Below are 27,138 nucleotides of genomic sequence, written 5' to 3'. Positions count from 1 at the left end.
TCCTACTTTTGTTAAGTCTGTATTGACAGATTAATGCCATGGTGGTTCGTGCTGTTGCCTCAGAGCAAGAAGATCCTGGGTTCAAATCCACAATGTGGCGAAGTTTGCAGTGGGTTCTCTCTGCGTACTCTGGTTTCCTCCACAGTTAAAAGTCATGCAGTTGTAAGGGTAACTGGTTATTCTAAATTGCCCAAAGGTGTTAAAGTGCAAATGATTGTTTGTCTCTGTATGATTGACTGGCGACCTGTCCAGGATGTACCCTGTCCCTCTTGCCCTATCACTTCCGCAGCCCAGATAAAGCTAAGAAGATGGGTGGATTGGAAGTTGCTGTAAATCCATTGATTTTTTTTTGGTTGAACATTACGTAATATGAATACAACATGTACTACAACATAAGTTACATTTCATTCATTCAACAAGATTATCATTGGTGTAACAAACAAATATTTTACTAGTTCATGTAACAAGACTGATTTTTGATGTGCCAAAGTGTTTAAACAATATAAGATGGATTTAAATAAATTTAATTAGACTAACGTGGTGCAAACATGTTGATTGAACAAAAGTCAAATTAATTGAATGTTAATGTTAATATTATGTTAAACCTACACACATATATCGTGTTGACACAACACAATCAAGATGGATTAATATAACATGATTTGTTTAGATGGAATATAAGTGGCAAGATAAAATTACGTTCATCCAATGAATTATTTTTTTGAGTGTATGCAGAACACAATGCACTTTAAAAAAAAGGGGGGGAAAGCATGTTATAGTAAATAGTAACCCGAAGGAGCATGTTTTGAGGTGTGGTCCCACTCCTGAAATTCAGATACTTTATCTCCAATTAAGGAAAAAGTGTTTGAGGAAATAAGGTGAATATGCTGGTGCATAGTTACTACTCACATCAAGAAAACGAGAGGTAAACTGAACCAAGGATTATTAGTAACGTTGTTGCTCTTAAAAACATTGATCTGATCTGCGGAGGAGGAAAAGTACTGGTTTTGTCTTGTATGCTTTGATGAAAGGTGCATAATGTTTTTCAATGAAGGTTTAGATAAAAAGCAGGGTCTCACAATGGTTTCACCCCAAACCTCTGCTCATAATGACCCCTTTTCACACCTTGGCTCATGTGATGCGTCACGTGACTGATAATGGATCAGCTACCCTCTTAAAGCACAGTCCCACTAGAGTTTAAATACCTAGGACTCTCCACCATCTGGTCTTAGGACTGAAGAAGCTTCTAGGATGAAATGTCCAGTCGCTTTTCTTTACTAGTTCCTTAGGTTACCAAGACCTGGATGACTGAGAACCTGCACAGATGAATCCCTCTTTAGTTTGACATTATAATCCTCTTATATGCATAGGTCAGCAGATTAAGCAGGTATTTGTCTAAGCCAATTTAAAATGGCTGAGCGGATTTGTACAGTTTAGCTTCCCTCCAGATATCCTGTTTTCAGTCTTTGTGCTAAGCTCTGCTGGATCTCCAAGTGTGTAAAAGCAAGAATGGCAGATGGTTTCAGCATTATCCAGCAAGCTCATGTCCTCTGATACATTATGAGGCATCTCAGCTGGTTAGGATGAGAGGGAGAAGACACTCCTCTAAAGACACCCACTTCCGGCTTGAGTGAACACTGGCACATCTGGCTGCCGCTACTCACTCCCAGATAGCAAAATTGGTATGGCCCAGATCTGCCCACACAATGTGCTGACACATGGCCCATACACCACAAAGAATGACGGCCCTTTGGTGGGCCAGTTGCAGACACACTGGTGGTCCTGTCATATCGATCTTTTGTGATATGACGGTGTATCACAAAAGATTGATATCAAACTGATCACTTGACCCATATTACGTTACTCGCTCTTGGAGTGAATCAACAAATGGCGAAACAACAGCTGTTTTTTAGAGTCTCAGCTCACACGTGTGTTTGTTTCCTATTTTCAGTTGTTTCCCTCCACGGCTAAACAAACTCTCTAATCCGGTTTCAGTTAAGTACTGATCAACACAACACTGGACATAAGGAGCTTCTTTCAAAGAAAAAACTCAGGTAGATGTTATTTTATATATTATGCTTTGTATGTTGTTCAATATATTTCTCTGCAAAACAAGAGGAACTTCAATACACAGCAGGATATTCACAGTTTGAAACCAGATATTTACACTTTAGGGAAAACATAAAACATTTTTTTACTGTACAACATCAATTTAGAGTAAACTTGTTTGTTTTAGATAAATATTGAAATATCTTTTGAATTAGTTAAATGTCAGAATAAAGAGAGAGACAGGCGATTTAGCATTTGAATCAAAGCACCCCCAAAGATTTCTTTCTTTTTTTGACAATATTTGCTGTTTGTGTGACACACTACTAAAAATATAAAAAGCATACAGTACTTAATTGAGATGGAACATTTTAACAACAAAAGTATAGATAACCCCCCCCCCCAAAATGGTTTGTTCCAGCTCTCCCCTGCTCTGGCTCTAGCGCCGTTGCTGCCAGAGCGATGGTGGCTGAGACGCAGCGGAGCGGAGGTGTAAGTGCCTGGCTTAAAACAGGACATATTAGCTGCATTTAACCTTCAGTTACTCTTTATATAGTTGGTAGGAGTCAGACCATGTTTCTTTTAGCTGAAAAACATGACACCAGGTAACCTGCAGTGTGGGAAACGTGTTTCCCCACGATGTTTGCTGCCCTACAATCCGTCCTGCTCTGTAGTGAAATCAGCAATATTTGACCGCCCTGTTGCTCCCATTGAAATGTATACAGCCTGTTTAAAATCTACAACTTAACATTGTCTGTAGCTGCTGCTGTTACCACTGTCCTGTTTGAAAAGGAATGAGAGAAGCTGCTTATTTTGTCATATGTGCCGATATTAAACCCAAGGTACTAACTAGCTAACTGACTGGATTCCCATTAACCTTATAACTGCTGTTGTGTGTGTGTGTGTGTGTGTGTGTGTGTGTGTTTGTGTGTGTGTACAGAGACAGTCAGGTTCATATGGATATAAGGAAGTTTTTTAAAAAAAGGAGCCACATTCAGGTAAAAGTGTAAAATCAAATGATCCGTCAATCAAGAATAATGTTGGATCAGTGTTTCAATATTTATCTTTTATTAGATGTTCATGTGGTTTGGTTATTTGCCTTTTGGTTGAAAGTACACTGAGAGAGGACTTTTTGTTAGTGATCTTAATAGTATTTTTTATCTAATTGAATCCAATCTATTTGTGTATGATTGTCAGTCCGAAGAGGGAACGTGAGGAGAAAGTACAAGGTCAGGAAGAACCAGGTGAGGACACAGACAGGGAGCAGTGACAGGCAGAAACTGTTAAACTGCTTGAGAGAGTTGATCACCAACAAGTGAGAGACAGATTTGCCAACCTCAAGCTGAGGCCACATAGGTTAAAATAAAAGGAAAAGTCTATAGAGCCATAGTAGCAATAAGATCTTTTTTTGGTACAGTGTACCACAGGCAAAGTTGCCTCCATTTTTATCATTTTTTTAATCAATATTTTGTACATTTCAAGGACTCTGTTTTTGGAGTGTATTTTTATATTTTTTAAAATGGTAACTGGCCTGTATCTGTATAGCGCTTTACACAACCAGTCATCCACCCATTCACACACACATTCACACACTGGTGCTGGACACTGGCGTCACCGGGCCCTCTGACCACCACATTCACAAATGTGAATCTCTGTCCAAAAAATCCACTCAGTTTACTTCTTACTCACTATGAGCATCATTCATTAGTCTCCCCAGTAATTAAGGTTAGGATATGTACCAACATAAGCATCAATAACAGTAAATAATAAATATTGAATGTTTCTGAGCAGCACACAGGACTGATACTACACGGCATGCTTAGGTGCACACAGGTGTGCGTGAGCACGGTACTATTCAAAAGGTTTCTCCACGTAAGTGTGTAATAGTAGGTGTGGGGAGCCCCGCCCCCGAGGTTAGAAGCAGGTATGGAGGAGATCCAGGGCCCAGGCATCTAGAGGCCCCTCAGAGACGAGAGCCCAAAGAGGACCACCCGAGGTCCCCATGATTTCCACAACATGTATTTTTTCATGTAGTAACTTTATGTGTGTGGGCTGCAGCGCCTCACTGTGGAACGATGAAAGAACTGCAGTTACTGTTTCACAGCACTGTAGAAGTCGACTGTATTTTAACGTCAGTTATTCAGCCTTTTATCTGAGTGACAAAAAGAAAGTTAAATGATCCCATCTGACTGTTTTCAAAGAGCAATAACACCGACGATGAACAAAGTACTTCATCAGCACCACTAATGTTTCTGGTGCTTGCTCTCATTTCAAATGTCAGTTTCTTTGTTGCAGATGTTTGTTGGATGAAATCAGCTCAGATCTGCTGCGCTGCTCTGGCTGAGTGTGAACCACTGCTTTCACACAGGGAGTCGGTCCTCCCCTCACGACCTCTGACCCGGCTGGTGTTTACATCAAAGACACACATTTGTGTGTCTGTGTGCTGCAGTCGGGGACATTTGAAATACATTTGATCACTTTTATCTACATTTTTATACATAAATTTGGCTTCACTGAACAGGTTTGAAAGGTCTGTTGAGGGTTTTAGGTTTTCAGTGACCAACACCAACATGGGTGGGGGTGGGTGGTGTGGGTGGTGTCATCAGATAAGCAGTTGCCTCATGTCAAGTTTCTTTTTTAGGTTGGTGAAGAGAAAATCTGTATTTACTCACACACACACGCACACGTTTTTGTCCTTTGCGAGGACGTTACACTGACTTTTGACTGACATCTTGAAGACCCTGAAACACTCGAGTACCCATTAACCAGCGCTGATGTCACCGCCTGCAGGTGTGACGGTTCATCGTACGGCGCCCTGCAGTTCCAGTCAGAGGAGGGTCAGAGGGAGGACCCGAGCTGGAAGCAGTCACATGGGCACAGTTAGAGTTAAGTTTCACTTCTGTGCTGCAGAAGAAGGACGATGGAGGGTCTGAGGGGTCTGCTGGTTCTGGTTCTGGTGCTGCTCTTTGTGCCACGTTCAGGTGAGTCCAGACGTGGAGCTTTCCTTTTAAACCTGCTCAGCAGATGTGAGTCTGCGTCACTCTGTGATGCTTTTGTATCATTTTAACTGACAGTGAATCATATTTGACAACATGGAGGTGATAATGGTAATAATATTAATACATTTTATTTAGAAGCGCCTTTAAAGATCCTCAAGGTTTCCTCACATTAGTGTAACAAAATAAAAACAACTATGGAATCACGATGAAGGGTATGAAATTCTAGATGGTTTTAAGATGTGATTTAAAATTTATTGAGAGAGCTGGTGGTCTGGAGATCTGGTGGAGGTGCATCCAAAGTATGGGCTCTGAGTTTCATGGTAGTCAGGGGAGCAGGTGGAGCAGACAGAAGGGAAGCTGAAGAAGAGCGGAGCGTACGATGGAGTGAGTATGTATGAAGATCAGGTAAATATGGAGGAACGAGGTTATGAAGCGCTTTGAAAGTGAGAAGCAGGATCTTGAAATTGACACGGAGGTGAACTGGGAGCCAGTGGAGCTGTTTAAGAACAGCTGTTATATGTTCAGTGGATCTAGTTCTGGAAATAATGCGAGCAGCTGTGTTTTGAACCAACTGCAGTTTATGGAGGGATTTATGAGGCAGAGCACAGAGAAGAGAATTACAGTAATCTAAACGAGATGTGACGAGCATGGCGGTACTGTTTGAGGTGAGTGAGGGATGAAGGCGGTTAATATTAGTGATATTATTTATCTGCGCTGTGAAGGACAGAGGGCTGTGGAGGATGACACCAAGACTCTTAACCTGCACCATCACCTCACAGTAACGGGGTCCTGGGTTCATGTGCACGGGTCCTCTAAACACCTGCAGGTCAAGTGATGATTCGGATTTAGGCGTCTACCTGGGAACTGGATAGACTCCCAATCCTGTGGTGCCAAAGCAGATGATGGACGAGCTACATGCACTGAATAAATCTGTTTAAGCTCACGTAAGCTAGGCGGCTACTGTGGCACATCATGGGTTCCACTTTGTTATAGTCTGTGTGAACGTGGTTAATACAGACAGTAACGATATCATAGATCAGTATCGTCCCTTCTGTGTTAACGCGACTGTTGCTTACGCCTTCGTTACGTGTCAGCCAGTGCAGCATAACCCCCCCACATACACACACACACACACTGTGGACGCAGCTCCTCCACAGAAGGTAGAAAAAATGAAACTGTCAGACCTGAACTCTGCCCCCTCACAAAGATTTGCGCTGCAAACAGACATGAATGATGAGTAAAGACGTTAAAGTGAGCAGCACGTGAATCGCACAACGCTGTGAGGTGCTCGTAGAGAAGCTGCGGGACTAAAAACCTGAAAGCCGTAATAACAGAATCATGTTCTTAACATTGTGTTTTATACCTTTAATCCCACATTTTAATTTTTATCATAAAAACTTGAAACAATCACGACCGTGAAGCCCGTGTTCATTCGCAGCAGAGTCATGGTAAAAGTTGGTGTGAAGTATTTCAGTGTTGTACTACAACACACATGTGACGTTTGTTCCAGCCTGGCCACAGGACGTTCTCCTGGGTCTGGAAGCTGTCGAGAGGACTTCTTGGATCTGCTGAAAACAGAACAGGCCTGAGATGGTTTTAAGTGAAATAAACAGAAAAAACATTCAACTTTCACCAAAAACGGCCTTCAGTGCTCAGTGACTGCTCTTACTGCTTCACACTTCTACTGAATCAAGTTTTTAAGTGCAGAACTTTACTCTGTAGTGAAGTACTTTTACTCCACTACAGAGTAAAAGTACTTTAAGTGGAAGTACTTCACAAAAGGACCACAGCGGCTTGTAGCGTGACAGGTTCGGGTGTTTTCTGTGGAAAACACTCAAAGTGTAGAGTTGTTGGTTCAGGAGATCAGATCTAAATCTGTAAATAATCAACCAACAACACACACACCCCCACACACACCCACCCCCCCACCCACACACACACACACACACACACACACACACACACACACACACACACACACACACACACTGTTTTCGTTTGGATGAGTAAATCACAACATGTGGTCACTTTGTCAGATTTTCATTCAGCAACAATCCTCCAGGTTAGCAGTTAGACGGACATCAATGACTCTGACTGTGAGACGAACATTAAACTGTCTTTGTGCTTCGTTTGCTTTTGTTTTTGGAAGTGAGCCTGAAAATTGTGCAACTTTCACTAGAAGCAAAAACGAACTTTCCCCTATGTCGACAACCCCCCCCCCACACACACACACACACAAAGACAAACAAAGACTGATTAATCAAATAAAGCATGAAATGAAGCAGACGGCTCGAGCGGAGATGCTGCCTGCACGTGTGCACAGCAGCATGTGCAGCAGTCTCCCAGGCTTTCCTTACTAATGTTGTCTAACATTGCACTCTTCTACATCACAGGTTGGTTATTAGGAGAAAATGTATCTGATGATAAACACTGACGCTGGATTGTTTTTTTGTTATTATTATTAGTCCTTTATTTATCCAGGTAAAAGTCTCATTTCCATGACAGCATGTACCACACAAGTATATAACATTTAAAACAAATACAGTATCCCATACAAACATGTGAGAAAGGGGGGGAAAGCATGTTATAGTAAATAGTAACCCGAAGGAGCATGTTTTGAGGTGTGGTCCCACTCCTGAAATTCAGATACTTTATCTCCAATTAAGGAAAAAGTGTTTGAGGAAATAAGGTGAATATGCTGGTGCATAGTTACTACTCACATCAAGAAAACGAGAGGTAAACTGAACCAAGGATTATTAGTAACGTTGTTGCTCTTAAAAACATTGATCTGATCTGCGGAGGAGGAAAAGTACTGGTTTTGTCTTGTATGCTTTGATGAAAGGTGCATAATGTTTTTCAATGAAGGTTTAGATAAAAAGCAGGGTCTCACAATGGTTTCACCCCAAACCTCTGCTCATAATGACCCCTTTTCACACCTTGGCTCATGTGATGCGTCACGTGACTGATAATGGATCAGCTACCCTCTTAAAGCACAGTCCCACTAGAGTTTAAATACCTAGGACTCTCCACCATCTGGTCTTAGGACTGAAGAAGCTTCTAGGATGAAATGTCCAGTCGCTTTTCTTTACTAGTTCCTTAGGTTACCAAGACCTGGATGACTGAGAACCTGCACAGATGAATCCCTCTTTAGTTTGATTCCTCTTATATGCATAGGTCAGCAGATTAAGCAGGTATTTGTCTAAGCCAATTTAAAATGGCTGAGCGGATTTGTACAGTTTAGCTTCCCTCCAGATATCCTGTTTTCAGTCTTTGTGCTAAGCTCTGCTGGATCTCCAAGTGTGTAAAAGCAAGAATGGCAGATGGTTTCAGCATTATCCAGCAAGCTCATGTCCTCTGATACATTATGAGGCATCTCAGCTGGTTAGGATGAGAGGGAGAAGACACTCCTCTAAAGACACCCACTTCCGGCTTGAGTGAACACTGGCACATCTGGCTGCCGCTACTCACTCCCAGATAGCAAAATTGGTATGGCCCAGATCTGCCCACACAATGTGCTGACACATGGCCCATACACCACAAAGAATGACGGCCCTTTGGTGGGCCAGTTGCAGACACACTGGTGGTCCTGTCATATCGATCTTTTGTGATATGACGGTGTATCACAAAAGATTGATATCAAACTGATCACTTGACCCATATTACGTTACTCGCTCTTGGAGTGAATCAACAAATGGCGAAACAACAGCTGTTTTTTAGAGTCTCAGCTCACACGTGTGTTTGTTTCCTATTTTCAGTTGTTTCCCTCCACGGCTAAACAAACTCTCTAATCCGGTTTCAGTTAAGTACTGATGAACACAACACTGGACATAAGGAGCTTCTTTCAAAGAAGAAACTCAGGTAGATGTTATTTTATATATTATGCTTTGTATGTTGTTCAGTATATTTCTCTGCAAAACAAGAGGAACTTCAATACACAGCAGGATATTCACAGATACATATATATTCATATTAAACCAGATATTTACACTTTAGGGAAAACATAAAAACATTTTACTGTTAAACCTAAATTTGGTGTAAACTTGTTTTGTTTTAGATAAATAAATATTGAAATATATTTTGAATGAGTTAAACGTCAGAATAAAGAGAGAGAGGGCAGGGGCGATTTCAGCCCATTTGAATCAAAGCACCCCAAAGACTTCTTACTTTTTTTGAAAGTATTTGCTGTTTGTGGGACACACTACTAAAAATACAAAAAGCATACAGTACTTAATTGAGATGGAACATTTCAACAACAAAAGTATAGATATCCCCCCCCCCTCCCAAAATGGTTTGTTCCAGCTCTCCCCTGCTCTGGCTCTAGCGCCGTTGCTGCCAGAGCGATGGTGTGCTGAGACGCAGCGGAGCGGAGGTGAAGGCGCTTAAAACAGGACATGTTAGCTGCATTTAACCTTGCAGTTACTCTTTGTAAGTTGGTAGGAGTCAGACCATGTTTCTTTTAGCTGAAAAACATGACACCAGGTAACCTGCAGTGTGGGAAACGTGTTTCCCCACGATGTTTGCTGCCCTACAATCCGTCCTGCTCTGTAGTGAAATCAGCAATATTTGACCGCCCTGTTGCTCCCATTGAAATGTATACAGCCTGTTTAAAATCTACAACTTAACATTGTCTGTAGCTGCTGCTGTTACCACTGTCCTGTTTGAAAAGGAATGAGAGAAGCTGCTTATTTTGTCATATGTGCCGATATTAAACCCAAGGTACTAACTAGCTAACTGACTGGATTCCCATTAACCTTATAACTGCTGTTGTGTGTGTGTGTGTGTGTGTGTGTGTGTGTGTGTTGTGTGTGTGTACAGAGAGACAGCCAGGTTCATATGGATATGAGGAAGTTTTTTAAAAAAAGGAGCCACATTCAGGTAAAAGTGTAAAATCAAATGATCCTCAATAAAGAATAATGTTGGATCAGTGTTTCAATATTTATCTTTTATTAGATGTTCATGTGGTTTGGTTATTTGCCTTTTGGTTGAAAGTACACTGAGAGAGGACTTTTTGTTGGTGATCTTAATAGTATTTTTTATCTAATTGAATCCAATCTATTTGTGTATGATTGTCAGTCCGAAGAGGGAACGTGAGGAGAAAGTACAAGGTCAGGAAGAACCAGGTGAGGACACAGACAGGGAGCAGTGACAGGCAGAAACTGTTAAACTGCTTGAGAGAGTTGATCACCAACAAGTGACAGACAGATTTGCCAACCTCAAGGTGAGGCCACATAGGTTAAAATAAAAGGAAAAGTCTATAGAGCCATAGTAGCAATAAGATCTTTTTTTGGTACAGTGTACCACAGGCAAAGTTGCCTCCATTTTTATCATTTTTTTAATCAATATTTTGTACATTTCAAGGACTCTGTTTTTGGAGTGTATTTTTATATTTTTTAAAATGGTAACTGGCCTGTATCTGTATAGCGCTTTACACAACCAGTCATCCACCCATTCACACACACATTCACACACTGGTGCTGGACACTGGCGTCACCGGGCCCTCTGACCACCACATTCACAAATGTGAATCTCTGTCCAAAAAATCCACTCAGTTTACTTCTTACTCACTATGAGCATCATTCATTAGTCTCCCCAGTAATTAAGGTTAGGATATGTACCAACATAAGCATCAATAACAGTAAATAATAAATATTGAATGTTTCTGAGCAGCACACAGGACTGATACTACACGGCATGCTTAGGTGCACACAGGTGTGCGTGAGCACGGTACTATTCAAAAGGTTTCTCCACGTAAGTGTGTAATAGTAGGTGTGGGGAGCCCCGCCCCCGAGGTTAGAAGCAGGTATGGAGGAGATCCAGGGCCCAGGCATCTAGAGGCCCCTCAGAGACGAGAGCCCAAAGAGGACCACCCGAGGTCCCCATGATTTCCACAACATGTATTTTTTCATGTAGTAACTTTATGTGTGTGGGCTGCAGCGCCTCACTGTGGAACGATGAAAGAACTGCAGTTACTGTTTCACAGCACTGTAGAAGTCGACTGTATTTTAACGTCAGTTATTCAGCCTTTTATCTGAGTGACAAAAAGAAAGTTAAATGATCCCATCTGACTGTTTTCAAAGAGCAATAACACCGACGATGAACAAAGTACTTCATCAGCACCACTAATGTTTCTGGTGCTTGCTCTCATTTCAAATGTCAGTTTCTTTGTTGCAGATGTTTGTTGGATGAAATCAGCTCAGATCTGCTGCGCTGCTCTGGCTGAGTGTGAACCACTGCTTTCACACAGGGAGTCGGTCCTCCCCTCACGACCTCTGACCCGGCTGGTGTTTACATCAAAGACACACATTTGTGTGTCTGTGTGCTGCAGTCGGGGACATTTGAAATACATTTGATCACTTTTATCTACATTTTTATACATAAATTTGGCTTCACTGAACAGGTTTGAAAGGTCTGTTGAGGGTTTTAGGTTTTCAGTGACCAACACCAACATGGGTGGGGGTGGGTGGTGTGGGTGGTGTCATCAGATAAGCAGTTGCCTCATGTCAAGTTTCTTTTTTAGGTTGGTGAAGAGAAAATCTGTATTTACTCACACACACACGCACACGTTTTTGTCCTTTGCGAGGACGTTACACTGACTTTTGACTGACATCTTGAAGACCCTGAAACACTCGAGTACCCATTAACCAGCGCTGATGTCACCGCCTGCAGGTGTGACGGTTCATCGTACGGCGCCCTGCAGTTCCAGTCAGAGGAGGGTCAGAGGGAGGACCCGAGCTGGAAGCAGTCACATGGGCACAGTTAGAGTTAAGTTTCACTTCTGTGCTGCAGAAGAAGGACGATGGAGGGTCTGAGGGGTCTGCTGGTTCTGGTTCTGGTGCTGCTCTCTGTGCCGCGTTCAGGTGAGTCCAGACGTGGAGCTTTCCTTTTAAACCTGCTCAGCAGATGTGAGTCTGCGTCACTCTGTGATGCTTTTGTATCATTTTAACTGACAGTGAATCATATTTGACAACATGGAGGTGATAATGGTAATAATATTAATACATTTTATTTAGAAGCGCCTTTAAAGATCCTCAAGGTTTCCTCACATTAGTGTAACAAAATAAAAACAACTATGGAATCACGATGAAGGGTATGAAATTCTAGATGGTTTTAAGATGTGATTTAAAATTTATTGAGAGAGCTGGTGGTCTGGAGATCTGGTGGAGGTGCATCCAAAGTATGGGCTCTGAGTTTCATGGTAGTCAGGGGAGCAGGTGGAGCAGACAGAAGGGAAGCTGAAGAAGAGCGGAGCGTACGATGGAGTGAGTATGTATGAAGATCAGGTAAATATGGAGGAACGAGGTTATGAAGCGCTTTGAAAGTGAGAAGCAGGATCTTGAAATTGACACGGAGGTGAACTGGGAGCCAGTGGAGCTGTTTAAGAACAGCTGTTATATGTTCAGTGGATCTAGTTCTGGAAATAATGCGAGCAGCTGTGTTTTGAACCAACTGCAGTTTATGGAGGGATTTATGAGGCAGAGCACAGAGAAGAGAATTACAGTAATCTAAACGAGATGTGACGAGCATGGCGGTACTGTTTGAGGTGAGTGAGGGATGAAGGCGGTTAATATTAGTGATATTATTTATCTGCGCTGTGAAGGACAGAGGGCTGTGGAGGATGACACCAAGACTCTTAACCTGCACCATCACCTCACAGTAACGGGGTCCTGGGTTCATGTGCACGGGTCCTCTAAACACCTGCAGGTCAAGTGATGATTCGGATTTAGGCGTCTACCTGGGAACTGGATAGACTCCCAATCCTGTGGTGCCAAAGCAGATGATGGACGAGCTACATGCACTGAATAAATCTGTTTAAGCTCACGTAAGCTAGGCGGCTACTGTGGCACATCATGGGTTCCACTTTGTTATAGTCTGTGTGAACGTGGTTAATACAGACAGTAACGATATCATAGATCAGTATCGTCCCTTCTGTGTTAACGCGACTGTTGCTTACGCCTTCGTTACGTGTCAGCCAGTGCAGCATAACCCCCCCACATACACACACACACACACTGTGGACGCAGCTCCTCCACAGAAGGTAGAAAAAATGAAACTGTCAGACCTGAACTCTGCCCCCTCACAAAGATTTGCGCTGCAAACAGACATGAATGATGAGTAAAGACGTTAAAGTGAGCAGCACGTGAATCGCACAACGCTGTGAGGTGCTCGTAGAGAAGCTGCGGGACTAAAAACCTGAAAGCCGTAATAACAGAATCATGTTCTTAACATTGTGTTTTATACCTTTAATCCCACATTTTAATTTTTATCATAAAAAATTGAAACAATCACGACCGTGAAGCCCGTGTTCATTCGCAGCAGAGTCATGGTAAAAGTTGGTGTGAAGTATTTCAGTGTTGTACTACAACACACATGTGACGTTTGTTCCAGCCTGGCCACAGGACGTTCTCCTGGGTCTGGAAGCTGTCGAGAGGACTTCTTGGATCTGCTGAAAACAGAACAGGCCTGAGATGGTTTTAAGTGAAATAAACAGAAAAAACATTCAACTTTCACCAAAAACGGCCTTCAGTGCTCAGTGACTGCTCTTACTGCTTCACACTTCTACTGAATCAAGTTTTTAAGTGCAGAACTTTACTCTGTAGTGAAGTACTTTTACTCCACTACAGAGTAAAAGTACTTTAAGTGGAAGTACTTCACAAAAGGACCACAGCGGCTTGTAGCGTGACAGGTTCGGGTGTTTTCTGTGGAAAACACTCAAAGTGTAGAGTTGTTGGTTCAGGAGATCAGATCTAAATCTGTAAATAATCAACCTGAACAAACACACACGCACACACACACACACACACACACACACACACACACACACACACACACACACACACACACACACACACACACACACACTGTGTTTTAATTGTCACTTTGTCAGATTTTCATTCAGCAACAATCCTCCAGGTTAGCAGTTAGACGGACATCAATGACTCTGACTGTGAGACGAACATTAAACTGTCTTTGTGCTTCGTTTGCTTTTGTTTTTGGAAGTGAGCCTGAAAATTGTGCAACTTTCACTAGAAGCAAAAACGAACTTTCCCCTATGTCGACATCCCCCCACCCACACACACACACACACAAAGACAAACAAAGACTGATTAATCAAATAAAGCATGAAATGAAGCAGACGGCTCGAGCGGAGATGCTGCCTGCACGTGTGCACAGCAGCATGTGCAGCAGTCTCCCAGGCTTTCCTTACTAATGTTGTCTAACATTGCACTCTTCTACATCACAGGTTGGTTATTAGGAGAAAATGTATCTGATGATAAACACTGACGCTGGATTGTTTTTTTGTTATTATTATTAGTCCTTTATTTATCCAGGTAAAAGTCTCATTTCCATGACAGCATGTACCACACAAGTATATAACATTTAAAACAAATACAGTATCCCATACAAACATGTGAGAAATATACAATAACAGATCAGTTAATTAATCAGATTATAACTGATCTCAGAGCAGTGAAAGCAGAGCAGAAGTTAATCACGTATGTTTAAACGATCAGAAAAAGCTGCTCAGCTTGACCAGCTGCAGACACCGTTTACACCAGCACGCCAGTGAAATCATCAACCAGTCAAGCAGAGTCGTGCCTGTTTCCAACTGACGCCACAAGAGGGCAGTAAGCTAAAGGATGGCTGCAAACAGGCAGTGAGAGAAGCTTTAAGGGCCTGAGGTCGCGTTCACTCTGGCAGGGTGTGAGCACAAGCACTGCTTGCATTGCTTTCAATCTCCCTTAACCTTGATTCCAAAATGAAGCCAAAAATGTGATCTGAATAAATCACAAAACCCTTTGTTGAAGGTTTGAGGACAAAATGTCCCCGTAAACCATAAAGACCATCCATCCATCCATCCATCTTCATCTGCTTTGTCCGAGGCCGGGTCGTGGGGGCAGCAGCCTAAGCAAAGAGGCCCAGACCTCCCTCTCCCCAGCCACCTCCTCCAGCTTATCCAGGGGAACACCAAGGCGTTCCCAGGCCAGCCGAGAGATATAATCTCTCCAGCGTGTCCTGGGTCTGCCCCGGGGCCTCCTCCCGGTGGGACATGCCTGGAACACCTCACCCAGGAGTGAAAAGTGAAAGCCCTCTGCCACTTAGCTGCGCCTAGAAATCCTGTCCATAAAAATTTTGAACAGAACCGGTGACAAAGGGCAGCTACAAAGGTAGCGATTCCTCTCCATGAATCGCTACCTTATCGTCGTGGAGGGGTTTGTGTGTCCCAGGATCCCAGGGGCTATGTTGTCTGGGGGCTTTTGCCCCCTGGTAGGGTCTCCCATGGCAAATTGGTCCTGGGTGAGGGACCAGACAAAGAGCGATTCATAAGACCCTTATGAAAAGGACACCGAGGGAACAGTTTACCCTGCCCGGGATAGGGTTACCGGGGCCCCGCCCTGGAGCCAGGCCCGGGGAGGGTGCCCGAGGGCGAGCGTCTGGTGGCCGGGCCTTAGTCCATGGGGCCCGGCCGGGCACAGCCCGAAGAGGAGACATGGGCCCATCCTCCCGCAGGCCCACCACCCGCAGGAGGCGCCATAGGGGTCGGGTGCATTGTGTGCCGGGTGGCGGCCAGGAGCGGAGGCCCTGGCGGACTGACCCCCGGCTGCCAAGACTGGCAATAGGGACATGGAATGTCACCTCTCTGGTGGGGAAGGAGCCTGAGTTAGTGCGTGAGGTTGAGAGGTACCGGCTAGATATAGTCGGGCTCACCTCTACACATGGCTTGGGCTCTGGAACCAGTCTCCTGGAGAGGGGCTGGACTCTGTCTCAGTCTGGAGTTGCCCCTGGTGAGAGGCGGCGGGCTGGGGTGGGTATTCTAATATCCCCTCGGCTTGCTGCCGGTACGTTGGGGTTTTTCCCGGTGGACGAGAGGGTTTGTTCCCTGCGCCTTAGGGTCGGGGAACGGGTCCTGACTGTCATCTGCGCTTATGCGCCGAGTGGCAGTTCGGAGTACCCAGCCTTCTTAGAGTCCCTGGGGGGGTGCTGGAAGGTGCTCCACCTGGAGACTCTGTTGTCCTGCTGGGAGACTTCAATGCTCACGTGGGTAACGACAGCGAGACCTGGAGGGGCGTGATTGGGAGGAACGGCCTCCCTGATCTGAACCCGAGCGGTGCTTTGTTATTGGACTTCTGTGCTAATCACAGTTTGGCCATAACGAACACCCTGTTCGAACATAAGAGTGTCCATAAGTGCACGTGGCACCAGGACGCTCTAGGCCGTAGGTCGATGATCGATTTTGTAATCGTATCACCAGACCTGCGACCATATGTTCTGGACACTCGGGTAAAGAGAGGGGCTGAGCTGTCAACTGATCACCACCTGGTGGTGAGTTGGATCAGGTGGCGGGGGAGGACGCTGGACAGACCTGGTGCACCTAAACGCGTAGTGAGGGTGTGCTGGGAACGTCTAGCAGAGGCCCCAGTCCGCAAGATCCAAATATAACAGTCTGAGTGACTCTTATAAGACGTAATGCTAGTGTTGGATTGTTATGTGTTCTGAATGGACACAAAGTTTCTCCTGTTTTCTCTGATTCGTGGTTGATTTTAAAATATTTAAAATATATATTTTCTACACAATAATAATGGAGCATGAGGCAAAAATGCTCTCATAAAGATGGCTAAGAACTCAAAGGTGTGTCCGTCATTCATCTTTCCTGTCACCCTTGTGTGTGTGTGATTCTGCAGACTGTGTGAGGTGTTTCGCACGCTTCGACCTGAACACAGGTGAGTGTAATGAGGAGATCGGTGAGGTGGACGAAGACGACTGCTGTCAGAACCCAAACTATGGTTACATGGAAACAGACGGACAGTGTGAGTCGTGTGGGTGAGTACACACACACACACACACACACAGTAAAAACTGCTGATAACTGCTCCTCCACCAACACTGTGTTGTGTGTCTGTTGTGTTTTCAGTCTCCTCAAGTGGTCTTCTTGGTCGTCATGGTCACTGTGCAACGTGCTGTGTGGGCAGGGAGTGAGGCAGAGAAGCAGGAAGTGTTTCGGCATCGACCAGTCAGAGTGCGAGAATGCTCCACTTTCTGAAAAACTGCAGACTGAACCCTGCAATGGCGTCTGCTGCGACGGTACACACAGAAACACACAGAGACGCACACGTTGTGTTTGAATGTGCTAATTACCTGTGTGTGTGTGTAGATGAGGGGTGGAGCTCGTGGCTCGCCTGGTCTCCATGCTCAGTCACCTGTGGAGGCGTCGGAGTCAGGAAGCGAGAGCAAGAATGCTCCAGTCCTCCTCAGTGTCGCATGGCTTGCAGCGGTCCTTCAGAGGAAACAGAGAGATGTGCAGCTGAAAACACCTGTCCAGGTAACATTGATGTCATTCATGCTCTCAGGGTTCACAGGCTTATTTGTGTTGAGAGTTTTGGGGGGACAGGTGTGTTTCTGATAAAGGTCAAAGGTAAGTGGTGTGTGTTACTTTTAAAGCGGTTCAGTAAAGTCTTTCCGATACTCAGTTCCCACCTGTCACCTGTCTCTCTGTCTCACCTGTGCGTTTCAGTCCACGGTGGTTGGTCCAGCTGGTTTGGCTGGTCTCATTGTTCTGCTACGTGCATCGCTAAATCAGATGGCAATGTCATCGTTCCCTCCAGGGTGCGACATCGCTTCTGCTCTAACCCCATCCCGTCAGACAACACATCGCCACCTGGCAACAGTTGCCCTGGAGATGCGTTACAGGTGCAGCACTGTAGCGAGCTTCCCAACTGTGCAGGTGAGAGAGGAACCAACTCATGATGTGATCCGAAAAAGGTCAAAATTATCAAATTATCTGAGCTCTTATTGGCTGTCTCTGCAGAGGACGGCAGCTGGGGCGCGTGGTCTCCATTCAGGCCATGCTCAGTCTCCTGTGGGGAGGGGCTGCAGCTGTCAGAAAGGAAATGTGATAGCCCCGCCCCTCGATATGGAGGCAAAGTCTGCGAAGGGCCGAGCACTCAGAGCAAGATTTGTGAGAGTCCATGTCCAGGTAACACACACACTGACAAACACCTGGAGCCTTGGACTGCAACACACTCAGTGACGTTACTGCTGAAAGTCTCCCTGCTGCGTCTCGTCCACGCTTCCTGGATGTCTGAGCAGGATCCCTGTTTGCTGATGTTGTGATGCTGTAGTTTAATGCTCCTTATCGATCTTTTAAAACACAAAAGCTGACGCTGTGTAAAATGTAAATAACAACAGAAGGATTTACAAAAATCATTAACACACATTTTATTTACAACAGAAAACATTCAAAATTAGGTCATATTTTCTTTTTATTAAAGTTATTTTATTAAAGTTTTACTCCGCATGCCGCCTCTCCTGGAGTTTGTACGCATGTCAGGTGACATGACAGTTAGTGTTAGCGGGATCTCTGCGTCTCTAACAGTTGACGGGTTCTGGTCTGGTTGGTCGAGTTGGGGCGAGTGTTCAGGTTCCTGCATCCCACAAGGCAGAGCCATTAGAAGGACTCGCCAGCGCGCCTGTTCTAACCCCGCCCCTTCATCCAACCCACCTGGTCAAAATTGTCAAGGTGACAGGCACCAGACAGAGAGCTGCAACCACCTGCCCTTCTGCCCAGGTACACCTGTGTGTTTCCCTACCTGTACAAGTCCTTTATGACTCCCCAGTAAATAAAAGGAGTCAGTAGCGCCCCCTGGAGTCAACACAAAGACAATAACCGGTTTTCCCAACTTTTTTTTATAAAAAAATCTCTCCATCAGTGAATGGAAGTTGGGGGTCATGGTCGCCCTTCAGTTCCTGTCCTGTTACCTGCGGGCTGGGACTTCAGGTATCAGCCAGGAGATGTGACAGCCCCTCCCCTCAACATGGTGGTAGCCCATGTCTGGGAGAAGCACGTCAAACAAAGATCTGCTCAACCAGACGCCACTGTCCAGGTTTGGTACCTCAGCACAGGTGAAAGGAAAAGACTGCAGCACAAGCTTCTGATTCATGTCCAACTTCTGTGTTTTCAGTGGACGGCGTGTGGTCCGAGTGGTCCGAGTGGAGTGACTGTAAGTACCCGGGCGGGCGAGACATCCGCTGTAGGAAGACTTACGGCAGCCATTCACGATTGCGCGAGTGTCTCCATCGGGCTCATAACGGGTCCCTCTGCGAAGGCGACAACCTGACTGAGAGACGAGTGTGCTACCACATCAAAGGCTGCAACAGTGAGTCTGTCCTCAACTTTCAACACATTGTGTTGACTTTTTAAAGAAAGGCTGAATGAGCTACACCTCGTGTTTGGAAAGGCGAACGAAACCTGTTAGAGTAACATGGGAGACCGGTGTGGCCTCACTGCTGGAGCCTCTGCTGGCCAGTAGAGGAACTGCAGGTCCTAGTGGCTCACCGGCTTCGTTTTCAGGAGTTTTTGGAGGTTGCTGCTTTCTCATCACATTTTTGTGTTACAGTGAACGGCCGCTGGGAGGCCTGGACACCGTGGAGTCTCTGTGATCCACCCTGTGGCGAAAACTCGGTCCGGTCCAGGAAGAGAATCTGCAAACCTGATTACACCGGCTACAAGTCAGTTTACAGACTGGAAAACAAAGACACAGCAAGCCAAATCAAATCTGTCGTACAGTTAAAAACCCAGTCGGGAGCTAAGATTTTAACATCACAGTGAGAACCTTAAAGTCTGAAGCCTTGTTCTATAGTCGCAGCCACAGTTTAACCAGCTGTGAGCTCCAGGGCATCTTGGATGTTAGGCAATAGATGCTACCTGGGCTAATACCACCTGTGCACAGGCCGTTAACGCAGATTTAAAAAAGAGCAATAACAAAAAGCCAAAGCGTCACGGATGGTAGCTGGCTGTGGTTGAAGTACACGTGAGCTGGTCAGACTAACTCACTTTCACCGCTTCAGTGTTCACTCGGCTCTGTTAAAAGCAGGTGAGGGCAGAAGAAGCAGGTTTACACACTTTGGTCATCTTTTGATTCCAACCGCGGTTCGACTTCACTGTGTGAAGGAAAAACATGAGATCCAAACCCAAACAATGCTCACGGCAGAACACAAAACTTACCAAATATCAGAACGGAGACATTTTAAAATTTCATGACAAATATTAATGTCAGCAAAATATCCCAGAAAAAAGTTTCTGCAAAAAACTGAATGTCTCGTCTGCAGTACATTTCTGCAAACTCCGCTAATCTGGAGGAATAACCTGTGATCTGCAGGCCGTCAGGCAGCAGCGCATTAAAATAGGATGATTCGAACATTTGACATGTTTTCTGCACGTTACTGTGAATAAAATACAGGTTTGCCCCTGCAGCCGTGTTCTCCGGCTTATCCGGGTTCAGGTCGTCAGTTGCTTTGAAAGTGAAATAAATCCAAGTACGACGGTTTTTTAGTGAGTGTCAAACTGCCGTTCTGCGAATACTACAACGTGTGTTTGTGTGTTTGCAGCCTTTTCCCTCCTCGTTCGTCGGAGAAAGCTTCATTTTATGGGACACCAAATGTCAACTGCGGCCCGTTGCCCGACGGCGAGCAGCAGGACCAGAGCGAGTCCTGCATCAACATCCCCGCCTGTGCCTAACCTCGTACATTACCAACAGTCCAGACGTCTGACTGCAGGCGGAGCTTGTGCTGCTGTTATTAGAATGATGTCGTAGATTACATTTGACCTGTGAAGTCAAAACTTCAGCGGCGTGTTTGTAATGATGATAGTTATTGTAATGGTTTCCAGCCTGGGGCCCAGGTGGCTGATGGGAGCAAAGACGCACACATTCAGCCACACAAATCTAACTTTTGTTGTGAAATGTTGGCTCATTCTACCTGTGCTGAAAGTTTTGGTTCATTAAATGATTTCAAGTCTATTTTGGTCATTTTGAGTCATGACGGAGGATCGAATCCTCTGATGAGCTGCAAATGGATCCAGCTCATTGATACTGTAACCACGACAACAGAGAAGGGCACTTCCATCACAGCAGACTCGAAAACACCAATAACTGCACGATCACTGATGGCAACACAGATTAATTTACTCAAACTGTTAATTCTGTTCATCTGGTGACTCCTTCAGTCTCAGCTGACTGCAGGTTTCCAACCTTATAAGCAGTAGTGACTGAAACCCGCCCACTGAATGAAGCTGGGAGGTCCGTTTATGATCAATATCCAAATTGTCATCACCTCTGATCATTTTGGTATTTCCTTACCTGGATGCCTGAGCATGCATCAGCACATCAATTCACTTTGTTTGCATCAAGGTAATAATAGGTAAGACCTCGGGGGAGGAAGCAAACACTGAAGCTGGTTCAGAGGAAGAGTCGAATGAACAGCAGCTGTTGGTGAAGCTGCTCTGCTTCTCAGATCTGTGCGAAGCAGCGCTGTCAGCCTGGAGCTGAAACACAGCTGGAAGTTCTCGCTGTAATCTCGGACTTCTTTGTGCAGGAGGAGCGTTTTCAGGGCCGGACGAAGGTCCTTTAAAATATGCTTTTATAAATCCATCAGCTCTCTGCCAGAGCTTGTTTTCTCTCATCCTCCCTCTCTGAGCCCGTTTCTGTTAAAAGGGAGTTTCTCCTTCCTACTTTCACCGAGTGCTGCAATCATCCGACCGCTCGGTCTCCTAGCACTGTATCATCTCTCAGTTCTATATAAAGCACCTCGAGGGGCTGTTATGAATTAATAAAACACCAAACACACACATGTACTTTTACTTCCGTCACTTCCACAGACTTTTTACTGTGCAAAAGTCTCGAGCCTCCCTCACTTTTTCATATTTTGCAGTGATTTTGTGAACCGTGTTCATGAAATACAGAATATCAGTGAGGAACAGTTTGAATCACACGAACGAGCTGGTGTGAGCACAGTCTCAACTCCGCTTTCTCATAGCTCATCAGTTTATCAAAGAACAGCACTAACGTGCAGCTGAATCCATGACCGCACCTCCACCATGCATCACAGACGGCTGCAGACTCACTATTGGACCTCCTCGGAGCCTCATGACACTTGAAAGGTTCAAAGGTCAGAGTTCAGCGTAACAAAAACATTGGTCTGAAAACAGTCAGGGCCAAGGACTGGACTGAAAGCCTTCAGCAGCTAAAGAAGTATTGGGCAACTTAAACAATCACCGAGTCGGCTCTTTGCAAACAGAAAGACATGAGCTGAGGCTCAAGACTTTTGCACAGCAGACTCTGGTTTTCAGGATTGCCTTTGGAATTAATAACAATAATAATAATAATAATAATAATAATACTAATAATAATAATGATGATGATGATGATGATGATGATGATGGATTGGATTTATAAAGCGCTTTACAATGCCACTATTCATTCACACACTGAGCCACAGCTGCAGCCACAGCTGCCCTGGGGCAGACTGACAGAAGCCAGGCTGCCGTATCGCGCCATCGGCCCCTCCGATTCCTGGAAGCATGGAACCTGTGTACAGATCAAAGAAGGAGAGCGCCTTGGTCCCGCCCACACTGTTTTATTAACAGGTGACAAGCACAGATTACTGCCCCCCACACCACAGACAACATGTCAGCACACCTGCAGGTGCAGGTTCACCCCCACGTTCACCGTTTGACATCATGGAAGTGCCCGCAGGGCACTCACATCCCAGCTCCAGCGTTCCAGTCTTCCCAGTGTCTGAATGCACTCAAGTCCAGTTCATCTGAACGCCAGCTTGTTCCAGTGCAGCTTGGGGAAGCTGTAGTTCAGTAGTCGTCACAGTAGTCGTCCTGTTTCTTCTTCTTTTCTTATTTTTTTGGTAATGACGCCCCGACAGGCGGAGCGGTGGTCGCCTCCAGGATCCCGGCCGCCGTACTGAGCGCGCCGCCTCACACACCGACGCGTTACAGGCCAGATGCATGAAGGAAACACTCGCTTTGTGCTGTTCGTATTCAACTCCGATATTCAAACTGAGCTTCAAACACCGCCCGACCCCTCCACCTCACACCACACTTTTAATGGAGTCGGGTCGTTTCTGTCCGTTTCTCTGTAACTTTGAACGATTCTGTTTTGTGCGGTGGTTGGTCAGGTGTGCGAGTGGGCGGGGTTTGATCTCATTGGGACGTGTTATAGGTGAATGAATCACTTTCAGAGTTTCTGCCTTCAACGTCCAAGTCTGCTCAGATCTGAGCGAGCTGAAGGAAGAAAACGAGCGTCCACGATCACCTGTCGCTCTCTGAAGGGTCAGCTGACTCCCCGCGGCTCGAGACCGTGGAGAAAACGCCGCTGCGGGAACTAAAGGACGACCAAGTACCACTAGCTCAATGATAAAACCCCGAAGCTGACCTAGGCTCATACTCAGGAAATATTTCAGTGACATTCACAGCGCGCTCCTCTTCCTGGAGCTCCACACCTACATTCAGACTCCGCCTTTCCTCACCTGCAGTGCAAAAATCGTACCAAAGGTTTCAGCGTACACGAGATCAACGAACGGGGAGCGGTTTGCGAGGACTCATCTTCAGGATCGGGCCAAACTCACAAAAGTCGCTCAGTGCAAATATGAAAGTAAACAACTTTACACGACGGCGCAGCAGACGGCGGACATCTCCGAGCCAATCAGACGAGAGCTTCTCACGCTTCAGCGGCAGCGCGAACATCACAAGGACGTCATCCTCAACCCAGAAATGTCTCCCACATTCTTACAGATGGCAGACGTTTGAGGATCTATGGATCAGACTCCCAGCTCACAGCTGATGCTGACCGCTCTGCATGTTAGAGCCGATCAAATCTTAATGATCAATCAAGCTACGAATCAGCTGATCTGACGAATCAAAGCTGCTTAAATTTAGCTTTAAAAGGTTCAATCATACGGAGCCCCGCAGGGGACATGGGAGAAAAAAAAATTAAGACGTGCTTTTGTGAGATCGCGCAAAAGTTGAATTCCAACAATGGCGGCAGCTGCTTAGTTGTAATATTGCTCTTTCTGGGTCACAAAATACACTTAAGATATTTTGAGGCGTGAATGTAGTTGTGTAAACGTCAGATACCTGCTCGGTTTACAAAAACATCACATATTTGCAAAAGTGCTCCGACGTTTTCGGAGATCTGACACCCGCCATCTCAAAGCTGACGGGAGGTCGAGATCTACTACAGCCGGGAGGAACACCGCTTTCCCGGCACATCGTGCCTCGACCTCCTGGTCGGCTTCGAGCCGGCGGCCTCCGAAGAATGCGGCTAAAACTTTTGCGAGGTCCCGCAAAAGTCCGTCTTAATTTTTTTCTTCCTCCATGTCCCCGGCGGGGCTCCGTACAATCATTCGTTTATTTCTGTGATGTTTTATTCATTTAAAGACCTTTTGGTGCATTCAGGGGACGCTCTCACACTTTGTGCTGCGCCGAGATCTGAGCTGGGATAAATCTGTACCGCCTTCTGCTCTCGGAATCAGAGACCCTCTCGTATCGTCAGAGGACCCCAGAGGCGACCGACACTTTCTCAGCTCCTTTCTCTTTTACTGATTTTAGCTAACATCGCCGTCTGGCTGCTCAGCGATGACATCAAAAGAGAGGCGGAGTCTCCACATCCCCGGCCCCTCCCCTGTCGACTCCCCGTGAGCCGATCAGAGAGCTCAAAGGAGGGTGGATCATCTGAAACCCGCCCGGATGCGGGACTGAGCGAGGGAGCCGATTGGCTGAAGTCTGAGAGTTCAGCTTGCTTTTTGAACATCCTTCAGTGTTCGAGTCCGAGAAACAAAGAAAAGGAAAGAACTGCAGAGAGAGAAGAAGAGGAGACGCCGTCATCACTACAGTGCACACTTATCTGTGTTAGCTTAGCATCAACAGTCTAACACAAAAACCTAATCATGAATGTAATCTCATTACTTCTGTCTGTAAGGAAATCAGTTGTTTAAGGTGAAAAAATAATAAAATTCTGTGACAAACTAAAAGAAACAAACCGTCATGCTAACAGAGCATCTGCGTCCTGTTAGCAGTTATTAATAAAGCACACAGTGATCATCACTGGGAACTGACACTTTCAAGTTGCTCTGAAACAGCTAAAAAATAAATAAAAATAAAAGCTTTGAACTGAGCGCGTGTCTGAAACGTGAAGATGACTCACGCCGGCTTCGGGCTCCGGTGCTACGTTTGTGACTCGACCCCCGGCTGGCCGCCGCCCTCCGTCCCCCGCTCCTTCTGCTCCTTGTCCTCCTTCAGCGTGGGGCTGATCTCCTCTTCAGGGTCGTAGTAATAAAACTTCCTCAGGTAGGCGATCAGAGGCCTGAGGGGAGCCAGGACAGATGTTAGCGGCTCGCTTACACTCTCCGACATTCAGGCGCGTTTTTACAACATGGACCTCGACGCAGACACGCACCGACTGATTTTTTTAGTAACAGCAATTCAGCAGATCACAGGACGCCGCTCTGGATCGTCTCCATCACAGCGACGGCGTTAGATCACCTTCGATCCGTTACTCATACCGAGGCTCTCAGCTAGCTTTAGCTTTTTGTCATGTTCTGGTGTGCTCGTGCTCGCTAACAGCAGGTCACCATGAAAGCGCATGAAACGGACTGTAATGAGTCACAGGTGAGACTCTACCTGCAGTTACATCACATGATCAAACCAAACATGTGAAACTGACATGAAGGATCAAATAAACAAAAGCTGCACAAGGAAACTAAACCAAATGATGCTTTAAAGAGAAACCCGCCACTGGTCTCAGTCACGCTGCAGCCCTTCATGCGTTTTGTTTTGGGTCAATATGATTATTTTCAACATTGTTTTAAATCCTCGCCCGGCGTCCTTCGAGGACCGCGGGATCTCGTGTCATGAAAAAGATCCACGGGACAGATAAACGTCAGCTTTGCGTCTCTAAGGTCAGGAGGACCGTGTCTGACGTGGGAGCGCTCAGGCGGGTACGTACGTGGGCAGCGGCAGCTCCTGGATGTGGTCGATCCGGACCAGCTGTCTGATGCAGAAGCGACAGAGATGCTGCAGAGACTTAACACTGCTGAACCTGGAGACCGGGTACAGGAGCTGGACTGGGGTCGGCGGCAGACCTGAACACACAAGGACACGAAACTCAAAATATATTAAATAAAGATTTTATATCAAGGAAAGTGAACCGGACGAATCAATTCAAAGTCCAGTAATTATTATAGGAACATATTTGTGGACAGCCAGCCTTTGTAACTAACGCTAATGTGTCCAGATACTTACTGAGTGTACTTGTAAAATGTCCTGTCTGTGAAGGTAGTGTAGATGAACTAATGTCTTCATTGGATCCTATAATTGTCCAAAAATATGCAGACAAGCAGAACCTGTTTTCATTTCATCAACCCCCCCCCAGCGTGTCCCTACATATTTGGCCACACCCCCCATATATAATATAATACACGGAGCATCACTGACAGCACGAAACATGGACGCAGCTTCAGGGTTGGACAAACATCGAGGTCACACTGGCTGCGTAGTTGAGTAGTGTGGCTGTGACCCACGAGGCTCCCTGTTAGAATCTAATGACGAGCGGCTGCAGCCACGTGTTTGTGGTGCGTCCGAGGCTATGTCACGCGCTTGTGCAGCCACAGATATCCTGGAGCTGATTGGATGCTGGTACCTGGGACTCGCGAGCGCAGGAAGTACAGGAACTTTCCGTTCTTGGAGTGCATGATGGCTCGCTCGATGAACTCCACCACCGAGTGACAGCGGTCCTCAAACTTTGGGTGACACCACAGGCTGAACGTCCCTGCAGGACGAGAAACCGTGAGACGGGGACGCAGGCTCACAGGCGAGGCGTGGCGCTGCACAGGTGTGTGTGCGTTACCTCTGTAGTGCTCCATGCGTGTGTGGTGTGTGATTCCCTGCGACCTGAAGCTCAGACTCAGGATGTATCGCGGGTCTGAGCTGTCCCGCACCAGAAACGAGCCGTCCGGTTTCCCCTTCAGCTTCATCTCAGCGTCCTCCCAGTTCATCGGCCCCCAGTACCAGCCGCACTGAAAGCAGATGCACAGGTTAGCTCCGCCCACTCGCACAGCAGGCTACAAAAGCAGGCGATAGTAGCTCCACCTTCTCCAGCTCCCTGAGGCTGGTGGCGAAGTTGCCGGCATCGGGTCGACTGAGCGGGCAGCGAGGGGCGAGCCGGGGGGGCGGGTGCTGCCCGTCGGGCCGCAGGGGCACGGGTCGAGGTAAACCTCGCAGGAAGGTGTCTGAAGGACATGGTGGGGGGGG

General features: G+C 46.0%; 2 protein-coding genes across 4 annotated transcripts in view; one reads left to right on the top strand and one right to left on the bottom strand.

Annotated features, from left to right (window-relative positions):
• The first annotated feature begins 4,940 nt into the window (after positions 1-4,940).
• Positions 4,941-20,839, top strand: LOC102299985 (properdin). 2 transcript variants are annotated; one of them, XM_042228240.1, is made up of 11 exons: positions 4,941-5,027; positions 16,727-16,865; positions 16,957-17,126; positions 17,197-17,364; positions 17,557-17,766; positions 17,851-18,018; positions 18,418-18,609; positions 18,752-18,925; positions 19,004-19,198; positions 19,439-19,550; positions 20,430-20,839. In XM_042228240.1, the coding sequence occupies exons 1-11, from the start codon at positions 4,967-4,969 to the stop codon at positions 20,557-20,559; spliced, it is 1,719 nt and encodes a 572-aa protein (XP_042084174.1). In that variant the 5' UTR covers positions 4,941-4,966; the 3' UTR covers positions 20,560-20,839. The 2 variants fall into 2 exon arrangements, with proteins under 2 accessions (XP_042084174.1, XP_005948742.1); XM_005948680.2 differs by lacking the exon at positions 4,941-5,027 and adding an exon at positions 11,747-11,902.
• A 1,599-nt stretch (positions 20,840-22,438) lies between these two features.
• LOC102301327 overlaps positions 22,439-27,138 on the bottom strand; it is a 9,367-nt gene continuing 4,667 nt past the window's right edge. For both annotated transcript variants that reach the window (XM_005948683.3, XM_005948684.3), the window contains 6 exons: positions 26,977-27,116; positions 26,735-26,903; positions 26,528-26,656; positions 25,835-25,970; positions 25,034-25,192; positions 22,439-24,681 (listed from right to left, as the gene is read on the bottom strand). In XM_005948683.3, the coding sequence (XP_005948745.1) occupies positions 25,054-25,192; positions 25,835-25,970; positions 26,528-26,656; positions 26,735-26,903; positions 26,977-27,116 (713 nt within the window). In that variant the 3' untranslated portion in view covers positions 22,439-24,681; positions 25,034-25,053. The remainder of the gene's footprint in view (positions 24,682-25,033; positions 25,193-25,834; positions 25,971-26,527; positions 26,657-26,734; positions 26,904-26,976; positions 27,117-27,138) is intronic.

Source organism: Haplochromis burtoni, unplaced genomic scaffold (genome assembly GCF_018398535.1).
Source record: "Haplochromis burtoni strain Fernald_Lab_line unplaced genomic scaffold, NCSU_Asbu1 Contig_313, whole genome shotgun sequence".
Classification (NCBI taxonomy): Eukaryota; Metazoa; Chordata; class Actinopteri; order Cichliformes; family Cichlidae; genus Haplochromis; species Haplochromis burtoni.
The sequence above is the reverse complement of the archived record's forward strand: the minus strand, read 5'-3'. Positions and strand labels throughout refer to the sequence as shown.

Coding starts and splice junctions, on each gene's coding strand:
- LOC102299985 (XM_042228240.1), top strand. CDS start 4,967: ATGGAGGGTCTGAGGGGTCTGCTGGTTCTGGTTCTGGTGCTGCTCTTT. Junction 17,127..17,196: donor CAATGGCGTCTGCTGCGACG/GTACACACAGAA, acceptor GTGTGTGTGTAG/ATGAGGGGTGGAGCTCGTGG. Junction 19,199..19,438: donor CCACATCAAAGGCTGCAACA/GTGAGTCTGTCC, acceptor TTTGTGTTACAG/TGAACGGCCGCTGGGAGGCC.